Source organism: Phymastichus coffea, unplaced genomic scaffold (assembly GCF_024137745.1).
Source record: "Phymastichus coffea isolate CEN01 unplaced genomic scaffold, Cenicafe_Pcof_1.1 PCOF00005, whole genome shotgun sequence".
In the NCBI taxonomy this organism is placed as follows: Eukaryota; Metazoa; Arthropoda; class Insecta; order Hymenoptera; family Eulophidae; genus Phymastichus; species Phymastichus coffea.
The window spans coordinates 7,350,772-7,362,549 of NW_026706816.1; the positions used below are offsets into that span (position 1 = coordinate 7,350,772).

At 42.3% G+C, this 11,778-nt stretch overlaps 1 protein-coding gene across 1 annotated transcript; it reads right to left on the bottom strand.

Moving 5' to 3' along the window:
• Positions 1 to 7,202: 7,202 nt before the first annotated feature.
• Positions 7,203 to 11,524, bottom strand: LOC131667606 (uncharacterized). The gene is made up of 3 exons (XM_058941123.1): positions 11,018 to 11,524; positions 7,369 to 10,828; positions 7,203 to 7,312 (listed from the first exon to the last, which is right to left on the bottom strand). Exons 1-3 carry the CDS (start codon positions 11,522 to 11,524, stop codon positions 7,203 to 7,205), a joined length of 4,077 nt encoding a protein of 1,358 aa, XP_058797106.1.
• Between the last annotated feature and the right edge of the window lie 254 nt (positions 11,525 to 11,778).

Sequence of the window (11,778 nt, forward strand, 5' to 3'; positions counted from 1 at the left end):
GTCGATTTAAAATAAAAATTAAATCAGAAAATCATGTTTTTTTTATTTATTTTTGATTTTTGGACCGTAAAAGTTTTTCAGCGACAATTTTAACCAGCATCATTGGAAAGAGGACACTCGAAAACATAAGAAACAATGGTTCCTGAATTTTTTCCACGAGAATTCATGACATGAGAATAGTTCAAACTCAGGTCTCGAAAAACCGTCCTGTGAGCGTTAATGGGTTAAGACGAGATGCGAAATATTCATTTGTGAATACTATGAGTAGTTTATTATTCTATTATGTAGTTGGTTAATTAGTAATTAGACTATGTTATGCGCGCGTATGTTTAGTTTGAACAATGATTAATAATAATAGGTTGTAAGTGAGATTTGATTTCTGTCTTTATATAATTCATTTATCAACCTCTCCTCGTTCTTCTCCCTCAATTGCCTGGAGCGAAAGTGCCTCACTTACCCCGCAAAGAATTGGTAACAAAGGATGGAGTTTTGTTACAAGCTTCAATAGCTCGGTCGAGAACATCCTTCCACAACTCACTTTCCGGCGAAAAAAACTCATTCACAATATCTCCGCACTGCATATTGTTGCACTTTACATTTAGACTTGCAGTTCTAATTCTTAAAATCGTATACTGATGTAATGTGGCGAACTGAGGGATATTTTATTCATTTTCACCAAATTTGAGCACACATTGATCATTGGTCCACTAGTCGAGGGTGGGGGTTATGCAAGAGCACTGATTTTGTCACGCGCATAAGTCGAATATAATTAGTAGTGGAAGTAGCTAAGTCTAAGGGGATATGTGTGCGGAGCAGCTTGGCATAGATATACGAGGGTGGTCCGATAAGTAATTAGCCTCACCGCCCGATGGCGCCACTCTCGCAAAAGAAACATTCTATCACGTAGTACAACCTTCTCGATGGTTACTGTCAAGATTTCAGCCAGATCGGAATTGTAGTTTATTTTTAAGAGCGTGTGAAAGCAAGTGTGTTCGTTGATTTTTGAAAAATGGAAAAAGAGCAGTATCGGTCGGTGATTCGATTCTTGTTTTTAGAAGGGAAATCGCGTAGCGAAATCAAAAAGCGCTTGGATGCTGTGTACGGTGACTCTTCTCCTTCGATGGCGACCGTCAAAAATTGGTTTAACGAGTTTCAACGTGGTCGCATGTCGATTTTTGAAGAGCCACGTCCAGGTGCTCCGAAAACGGCTACCACGGAGGATAAAGTGACAAAAATTCACGATCTCGTATTGACAGATCGACCATTGACGATGCGCGAGATAGCTAAGATCGTAGGCATCTCAAAAGACCGCGTGGGTCATGTCCTGCATGAAATTTTGGGCATGAGAAAGCTGTCGGCGCGATGGGTGCCGCGTTTGCTCACTCCGGATAACAAGCGCAACTGTGAGACAACTTTAGAGCAATGTCTGACGCTGTTTAAGCGCAATCCGAAGGAGTTTCTGCGTCGTTTCGTGACAGTCGATGAAACATGGATCCACTGGTATACACCAGAGACCAAGGAACAGTCAAAACAGTGGACTTTACCCGGCGAAAGTGCTCCGAAGAAGGCGAAGACTGCCCCATCGGCCGGAAAGGTGATGGCCACCGTTTTCTGGGATTCACAAGGTGTGATCTACATCGACTACCTGGAGAGGGGCAAAACGGTCACAGGGCTGTACTATGCCGAATTATTGGGCCGATTCGACGTCGAATTGCAGAAAAAACGGTCCCATTTGGCGAAGAAAAAAGTGCTCTTCCACCATGACAACGCACCGGCTCACACCTCCGCCGTCACCATGGCCAAATTGGTTGAATTAGGCTACGAAGTGTTGCCCCATCCACCGTAATCTCCAGATTTAGCCCCGTGTGTTTCCAAACTTGAAAAAGTCACTCGCCGGGCAGAAATATGAGTCGAAGGAGGAGGTAATCGCTGCCACGGAAGCCTATTTTTCAGACCTTGAGGAAACATATTTTTCAGACGGGTTAAAGAAGTTGGAGCATTGCTGGGCCAAGTGTATCGAACTAAAAGGAAACTATGTTGAAAAATAAAACGCCACTTTTCCAAAATTTTCGTTTTTCTTTTGTAGGCTAAGTACTTATCGGATCACCCTCGTATTAATGTGTTCTTAGTCGCGCGTGTGCTTTTCCTTCCAGGCAGCAGGCAAGACATAAACGTCAGTTCAACGGCTTTTCACACAGCAGGTCAGTCGTAAAAATCATCGAACAGGCCATGGGTGGTATAGCTACAACGACTTGAACGGCCCTTTTTTTGAGGACCATTTTTTCAAGACGATCGCACAGCTATTTAAACGTTCAATTAAAATATAAAATTTATTAAATTTTCCATAAAACAGCACTTTCCAGTGCTAAATCACAAAAATTATTAAAAACTTTGCTTAGTGTTTTTTCTTTTTTCCTATCCGATTTGCAGCAAAGTCAATAAGTAAGTATAATGTAAGTATTTTTTTAATTACCTTTTCGTTAATTGATAAATAAGTTTGACTTATTTTTATAAAAAATTCTAATTATTTATACATAGCAACAATTTAAATTTTTTGAATAATCTTTACCAATTTTTATAGATTTAATTATATTACAGAATATGAATATCTATTAGGGATGATAGATATTAAGAATACGCAACGCGCATAGTGACTAGTACTCTCTGAAAGAATGGCTAAAGTTCAAGCGGAATAGCGCACGAGGAGCGCGAGTTCGATTCCCCGTAGTATTGGTATATATATTTTTTATTAATATTAAAATTGTAATTAATGGTAGATATTGTCTTATTTTTAAGAATTATTTATTTAAATATAATTAAATATTTGAATACTATTAAATATTTAATTACAATTAAATATTTTAAGTAAAATAAAATATTTAAATATAATTAAATATTTAAATATAATTAAATATTTAAATATAATTAAATATCCAAATATCTTTTTTATGTTAGAAATTTAATCGATCGTTCTTCAAATGGAAGGGTATAAGGATATGACTGTCATGAAAGAATAAGTTGATATATTATAAAAAAATTTCAATTTATTTGTTCATATAAAGAGTACAACATGTTGTATGTAGATGGTTTAAAGTTTTTTATATCCTTCTGACTTTGGTATAGATTTGGTGTTGGTTGAATAATAATTTTCAGTATATGATTTCCATTGCAAAGATGGTTTTGTTTTCTTAATATTTGCATTGGAACTTTTACTAATGTCGGAAAGACGCGTGTAAGGTATACTATTTTTCTGCCCCATTTTAATGAAAAATGATTGCAACAAGCAAAGCACGTTATATTGATAGTTTAATCTTTAAAGATTGACCACCGATAATTTTGTAAATACTTGTACTGTCATCAAATTCTAATAATTAAATAAAGCGTTTACTAAACATGTGTTGCCTTATATAGTCGATTATTTTAAATGGATAGAACATTAGGGAAGTGGGAGGAGGGGAGGGGGTGGTTGATTGGGGTGGTTGACTAATTTCCATCTAGTTCATTTGCTTCTCATGGTATAAAAATGGACTGAAACTCAGTAACAGTCGCATTTGACTATTCGCATCAAGCGTGTTAGTGTTACAAAAGAAGTGGTAAGAGCTTTTTGTAACGCAACGTTTTCTTGTGAAAAAGTAAGATTCTGCAACGATTATGAGTGAGAAGGTGATGGACTACAGGTCACTATTTTTATTCGAAATTAATTTATATAATTTCTTTTCATCACGTGCATTTTTTCTAGATTTGAGCAAACGAGGATGGATAGCTTCACCGGTATATGGTCTTGCGAGTATGTGCAACCATCAGATCTAGCAGCAGCTGGCTTTTATTATTCAGGACGGATTGATCGAGTACGCTGCTTTGAATGTGGCATAGAAATATGTCAACTGGAAGAAGATGATGATCCTATGACAGAACATCGACGATGGGGTGTCCTATGTCATTTTATTCGTAATAAGGCTTGCGGTAATGTAGCAATCGGATCGAGCAACGTATCCATACTGCCATAAAGAGGTAGGGATGATTGTGGAATGTATGAGCTCGAGTATCGGTTTGGGGCGTCAGGCAACAAGCGCTCGCAACGAGCAGCATAGCTACAGAGAACTTGAATGAAAACAGCCCAGCTGCAGCTAGCGTAAGTGCAGTAACAGCCAAGCCAACCGTAGCATCAGTAAATGAAATCGTGAAGGTGCTTGCTGATTTAATTTTATTAGAAAAAATGACGAATGCATCAGCTAGCATAGCAACTGTTTGTCAAAAACATATGTAATTTCGAAAAGATTATTACTAAACACAATAAAGATATGGAAGAAGTCATTAAAAAATTAGAGCAAGATACAGCTGATATCTTACAACAGCTTGATTTTAATGTATGTAAAATATGTTTGGATGCGAGAATTGGTGTAGTCTTTTTACCATGCGCGCATCTTGTTTCATGCGGTGAATGTGCAGTAAAATTCAATCACTGTCCGATATGATGCTAAATAATTATGAGATGTGTTCATGCTCATTTTGTTTAAATTTTCCTTATAAAACATTTTTTATTTTAATTGTGCGTATGTGTTTTTTACTATCAATCACTGAATTAATTTTCTCTAAAGGATTAAAAATTTCAAATTGTTTATACTAACATATTCATTTGATGATTAAAATCATGTCGAAAAGACTTTTTTTAATGAATGAGTATTTATTTTGATTTTATTCTATAAGTTATATAAACTCTGATAAATAAAATAATATTGTAACTATAAATGATAACTTGGTGTGGTTACTGCATAAAGAAAAAGTTTGATTTGATAGTTTCTTGAGTTAAGGACAACCCAAATCTTCAACATTGGTCACAGTTGTTCTTTAAAAAAATAAAATAATATCATATATATATCTATATATATATATTCGTAAAAATATAACTTGAACGACTATCCATGAATTAACAATAAATCAAATTTTCATTCTTTCATGTAAAAAATATGAGCTATACATATAATAATGTATTATATTCTCTCTCTCTCTCTCTCTCTCTCTCATAATAGCTCATAATTATAACTCGTATCTTTCTGCGACTATTCACTTATTACTTGCAATTCTAATAAAAAGTACTTGTACATACCTTCAAATACAAGAATATAGTCCAACAAATTTCATGATACTAATAGTTGTTGTTTCTTCGTCTGCCATTGTGAAAGACACAACACAAGTCGAAACGCGTTTGTATTTCTTCGATCTCTTTCGATTCGTAACGGTACACATCAAGCACAAATTGAAATCTTATGTTCATAAACTCGATGATATCAGTGAATGTAAAGATCATCGAATGAGTTAATATTTTTTACGAATTTTTAAGTATTTTTATGAAATAATCATCTCCATTGTTCTTTACAAAAAATATTATCAATTTAATATTGATAAACTTGCAGGCTTACGTAATTATTTTATTCATTTGTTGATGAGCTTGGCCCCTTAAAATTATTGAACTTGGTGCTCCAAATGGATAAACGCTCGAGCAGACCTATTTCATTTTTATAAGTTGAGGTAAAGTTATTACATAGTTTAATTGAGTGGCATTTTTAGTAAAATATACAACAACAAAGAATACAGTTGCCAAAAACTCTTCGCATCCGTGCTCATATTATAAAATAACTGTTTAAACTGTAGTTTAAATGTTACGATTATAAATATTATTAACAATGAATTATACTCCGGACGGGCAAGCTGAAGGCGCCGAGGAGATAATACGTGACAGTAAATAAGTTCGGAATTAGGGATGGATGATTGCGTGTTATAAATGATAAGTCCTAATTATACAATATAACTTTAATGAAATTATTAAAGTGAGGAATACTCATCCGGCATAAAAAACCCAGTCGTGAGTGGGGAAAAGCCATCGAGATCCTATAGAATACTTACAGAGTTTTTTACTATTATAAATAAAAACTACGCCACTAATACAAAATTGAGAGAGTGAGAGAGAGAGAGAGAGAGAGAGAGATTGGATACGCTTACAATAGATTACCTGAGGCTCGCGGAGCCTGTACAGTTCGCACGGTGAATGGCCATTCAGAGTAAAAATGTGTGTTCGCTTACAGTCGACGCCAACATAGGTAGAGGGAAGGAAGGTGCTACCACACACACACACATCGGCGCACCGCAGCCCCAACGTCTTGGGCACACAAAAACTGCGATGTCGCCTAGTTTGCCGACTGATGGGCAGGAAGGAACTGGTAGCACCCCGGAGACTTGAGGGTGTCTTCCACTGACGCAGTCAGTCCCCTTGAAATGCGTCACTGGGATCACGAGACACTAGCGAGTCAGTCGCACCCCAACACACTCACACACCTAAGCGCGCACGGTTTCCTTTCTTGGCTCGGTGTCGCAGACATGCACTTGCGGCAGAAAGAGGACTTGTCGCGTACAACCCCTTTGAGTGATGCGAGATGCACGTTAGAGAGCAGAGTGTCGACCGTAGCAGTCTGGTTTCCGGAAGGAACAGAACTCCTTTCTATCCGAAGACGCGAGAATAAATAGGCGGAAAATTCTCCCTACTCTTGAGGCCCGCCCGAGGGGAGCCAAACAGAGAGGGACTTGCGATTGCGAGGATGGAAGAGTCCGTGCGACCTTTGATTACCTGCGGCCGCCGGCCGCGAACTCTCTTTTTTTTTTATTGACGCGCGCGGCCTCGAGATCATTGGTCATCGAGCACGTCTGGGTTTTCCCCAGACGTGTTAAGACGAGAGTATTGCCGGATTAGCGGAGTTCATTTTCACCTAAAAAAAAAACTAAGAAGCCATAATAACTGCATTTGGACATGCGGTGCGCAGATGTGGGAAATACGCGCTGCAATTGGCGATATGCAATAAACAACAGATGCGCGCATACTTCCGACTGTAAACGTCACCGAACGCGGAAGTCGATGATTTATTGCCCTTGCGTCGTTCCTTATATTCTGTTGTCGGTTGCTTTCTCTCTCTTTTTTTTTTTAATCTCGGAGTGCAAATGGCGCGAACATACCGCCCGCCTTCGTCCTTCGGACGAATATCTATATCCTAGTTACGCAATTACTCGCTTGAACCCGTTTGGCCAAATCCGCAAGTTCTTGATGTTGATCTAAATCCAAGGGGGCTAGGCAAGCAATGTGTCGGCGGAGGGTGTTAGCAGCTGTCTTAACTGTGACCACCCGAACAAGGTGATCCTTCCTTGGATGTAATTCAATTACGCGACCAAGAGGCCATTTTGCAGCTGGATAACGGTCGTCCTTGATCAGTACTAGCTGTCCCACGGCGAAGTTGACTGCTGGCGTTCGCCACTTTCCTCTTTCCTGCAAGTGTGCAACATATTCGCTTGATCATCGATTCCAAAATTGATCGCGCATACGTTGCAATAATTGAAAGCGGCCAAGTCGGTTCTCGGGAACTGCTGGTGTAGGTTGGTCTGGAACAACTCCCGAGGCTGCGCCGAGAAGAAAATGAGACGGCGTGAGAGCTTGCAGGTCTTCGGGGTCTGTAGTTAAAGGGCAGAGCGGACGTGAGTTAAGGCAGGCCTCGATTTCCACCAAAACGGTCGTCAGTTCTTCGAATGTAAGTGTGTGCTCGCCAATAGTTTTCTTTAACAGATTCTTCGTGGACTTCACGCCAGCCTCCCAGAGGCCACCGTAATGCGGCGTAGTTGGTGGTATGAAGGTCCACGAAGTACCATCGTCAGCTAGCACCTTCGCAATGTCCTTGTAGAATGTTGAAGCCTCTTGAAACATCGCTCGAAGTTCCGCGTCGGCTCCCTTGAAAGTAGTGGCGTTGTCACTAAAAAGGAGCTTGCACAGGCCTCTCCGACTCGCAAATCTTCGAAAGGGAGCAATGAACGATTTGGTGGTTAAATCACTAACCAGTTCCAAATGTATGGCCTTCGTAGCGAAGCAAATAAAAACGACGATGTAGCCCTTGTAAGCATGCTGGCCGCGACCTTTGGAAATTCGTACCCGGATAGGGCCTCCGTAGTCCAAGCCTGTTATCGTGAAGGGGCGATTCGGGGTTACTCGTTCAGCTGGCAGGTTACCCATAAGTTGATGGGCCAAGCGTGGTTTATGTCGTTGACATGGGACGCATTTGTGTATCGCAGACTTAACTAAGGGACGCATTCCAATAATCCACGCAAAACGCAACAGAATACTCGTAGTCAGTGTAGGTCCACCGTGAAGCGCTCGCTCGTGAGCATCTCGTACGTAAAGTCGACTAATAGCGGAATCGCGTGGTAATATCGGCGGATGTTGAACGTGACACGGCAGATTCGCGTTGCTCAACCGACCCCCGACTCGCAAGATACCGTCGTAATCGAGAAACGGCGTCAGTTTGCACAGCGAATTGTGCTTCGGCAGAGGTTTGTGAGCCCGTAAGAGCGTGATTTCTCCAGCATAGGCGTGAGCTTGCGTGAGCTTTATAAGCACCGCTCGCGCGTTGTCGAGCTCTTCTACGCAAAGTCGCAGTTTAGCATAAAAGCCTTGACCGGCATTGGAACGTCGCCGTTGAAGAATCGGTCGCAACATCCAAGCCGTTATGCGCAAGAGACGTCTTAAACTAAAGTATCGTGACAGAAGCACCGGCTCGATCTTTGTCAATCCCCGTTGGGTATGCAGTGCTTGCACTGCTCTTGGTTGTTGCGGCCAATTTTGCGGTTCAGAAACGAGCCAGGTGGGTCCATGCCACCACAAGTCAGCTGACTTCAATTCGGTGGGCGTAGCACCTCGCGTGGCCAAATCAGCGGGATTTTGTTTTGTAGGAACGTGAGCCCACGTAGCTGATGGCAATTCGGTTCGTATCAACGATACCCGATTCGCGACGAAAGTTTTCCAGTGACAAGGATGTTTCTTATGCCACGTGAGGACGATTTGACTGTCAGACCACAAACGAACCGACGCAGTCTTCAAGAAATCTAATTTTTGCAAATAACGCACGTATTTTACCAGTAAGGTCGCGCCACAAAGCTCAAGATTCGGAATGCTGATTGTTTTCACGCTAGCGACCTTTGTCCGAGCACCAACTAATTCACTTCGTGACTGACCGTTACTGAAAGTAATGCGGATGTACACGACGGCAGCGTAAGCACGGGACGATGCGTCCGAAAAGCCGTGAATCTTAAACGATGCGTTTTGAGCTAAGCCGAGCCAGCGATTAACCGAGAGAGTGGGTAGAGCTGCGAGGGATTGACGATAATTTTGCCACCTATTATAGATCTCGACTGATACCGGTTCGTCCCAATCGCACTTTTCAATCCACAAGTCCTGCATTATGATTTTCGCGACAACCGTGACTGGAGAGAGCCAACCTAGCGGATCAAATAACCTTGCAATCTCGGAGTACAGAGCTCGCTTCGTTAATTTTGTGCTACCGTGCTTAAGACTGGGTGCGCTGAAGCTAAACTCGTCGGAGGAAGGCTTCCAGTGTACGCCAAGCGTTTTGACGTCACTGCTGGTGTCGATTTCTTTGATTACGCCGCTATCGTTAGATCGGTCGCGTGGAGGCAGCAAGTCCACATAATTTGCAGCCCATTTATCCAATTCGACACCTGCAGTTTTGAGAATTTGCACGAGTTCGTCGCGTTTACGTATAGCGGTGGGGAGATCGTCTGCTCCCGAGAACGTATCGTCCACGTACGTGTTTGCTTCTAAGCATTCAGCGCCTAAAGGATAACGCGATTTTTCGTCGCGAGCTAACTGCAATAGCGTGCGAATCGCCAAATAAGGAGCACAAGCCGTGCCGTAAGTGACCGTTGTTAAGCGGTATTCGATTGGCGCTTGCTGTGGCGAAGGAGACCATATGATTCGTTGGAAATCCTGATCTTCTCGCGCAACACGTATTTGCCTAAACATCTTCACGATATCTGCTGTAAACCCGTAACGAAATCGACGCCAATTTAGTAGAATAAGCACGAGGTCTCTTTGGAGGGGTGGGCCGACCATGAGAAAGTCATTTAAGCAATTTTTGGCGAGCGTTTTACGCGAGGCATCGAAAACTACGCGATACTTCTTTCGCAAGGGGGTACCGGTGACAACTATATGGTGGGGTAGGTACCAGGCTCGCGCGTTATTTATCTCTGCTCGAAGGACACGTTCCATATGACCTAGATCTTCATAAGCCTGCATGAATTCAACGTACGCGCTTGCTAATTCCGGATCGTTTGAGATGCGTCTATGCTGATGTTTAAGAGAACCCAAAGCCATTCGTCGTGTTTCCGCGGCCACGATCGGCGGTTCGCCGATTAAAGGGAGGCGAACTCGAAAATGTCCGTCCCGATCGCGCGCATGTGTGTCCGTAAAAAATCTTTCACACTCCTCGTCAGCTGGCTTTAGTTTATTGGTAATGACCGGCACTTCTTCAACGGTCCAAAATCTCTGGATAATTTCGCTTAAATCATCATTAACCTCACATCGTAGCGCCTTGACCGTAACTTGATTAGCAGGTACCGCCCGCCGTGGCGTACTGCCGTGCGTAGGGCCCGATACTACGCAGCCGAGCGCGGTATTTTGCGCGACTACTAGCGTGTTGGTGAAGTTTTTCACACCCGAAAGAAGCAATTGGCCATACAAGTCAGCACCTATCATTAGGTCGACGCGATCCGAAATGTGGAACTGTGGATCCGCAAGACGTAACCTTTTGAATTGGTGAAGATTGAACTGGACAAGGCTTCTAGAAGGCAACGCTGAAGTAAGTCGCGGCAGCACAAAAGCATTGACTTCGAGTTTGAAGTTCACGTCAACTTGCGATTGCAACGTGAAGCAAGTCGCCGATTTAACAGTCCCCGCTTTACAACCACCTACTCCGATTACGCTTGTTTGCACGCGATTCTTCGGTAATCGGAGCAATTAAACGAGAGCTTCCGAGATAAAAGTCGCTTCCGATCCTTGATCGAGAAGAGCGCGAGCGCGAGTTTGTTGACCATCGGGCCCAATGATAATGACTTGCGCTGTCGCAAGAAGAATGTTGCATTCGGTTTTTCGACACGCGTTTGCCAAGAGCTCCTGCCCGACGCTCACTTGAGCAACGTTAGCTTGAACCTTGGTGTCATCATTGCCATTGTTATTCCGTTTGTTGAAGTGAATCAGGGAGTGATGTCTCCGGTTACAAGTCTTACACGAGTGCTTCGATTTGCAGTCTTTAAGATTTTGCGTGCTCAAGCAATTATAACAAAGTCTTAGCCGACGCACGTCGCTCAGTCGGTCGTGCACATTCTTCGCTAGAAAGGTAGGGCAGTGCGTAATAAGATGCTCGCCTGAGCAAATAGAGCATGTCGTCGGCTTGTTTCTCCCGGAACCGGAGGCTTGTGCGTGGTAAACCTTACGAGGACCCGAATTTGAGTTAGCTGGCTGAGGAGTTTTCTTGTCCTCTTTATCAGCGCTGATAACTAATAATGATTGCGCACGCCTCTCTAAGAAAGCGACTAGATTGACAAACTTTGGAAAACGCGAAGCTACATTGTTTTCCGCATCGAGTAGTAGAAGAGCTAATTGCCGATCCCTTTGAATCAGTTCCGATTCCCACATTTTTCGCGATTCCGAATCCAAGCGTATTTCTACTATGTGAACGAGCCACATATCCCAATGCGCGACAGGGGCTCCGCTGTTCGTGAGCGCTCGAACGATACGCTGAGTTTCGTCGACAAATCGACGTAAATCATTCGCATTTTCCTTCTTCAAATACGCGCAAGTTTCCGAGTGAATCGAGTAGTTTATTGACAGATAAGCGCGGATTATAAAACCGATCTTTAAGTGCCTGCCAAGTCGACGCGTAATTAATA

Bases quoted from the DNA above. Each gene is read 5' to 3' on its own strand.
- LOC131667606 (XM_058941123.1), bottom strand. From the start codon at position 11,524: ATGTGGGAATCGGAACTGATTCAAAGGGATCGGCAATTAGCTCTTCTA. The intron at 10,829-11,017 runs GTGAGCGTCGGG...CGATTACCGAAG, and splicing joins TTCAAGCTAACGTTGCTCAA to AATCGCGTGCAAACAAGCGT. The intron at 7,313-7,368 runs GTATGCGCGATC...GCACACTTGCAG, and splicing joins CCGCTTTCAATTATTGCAAC to GAAAGAGGAAAGTGGCGAAC.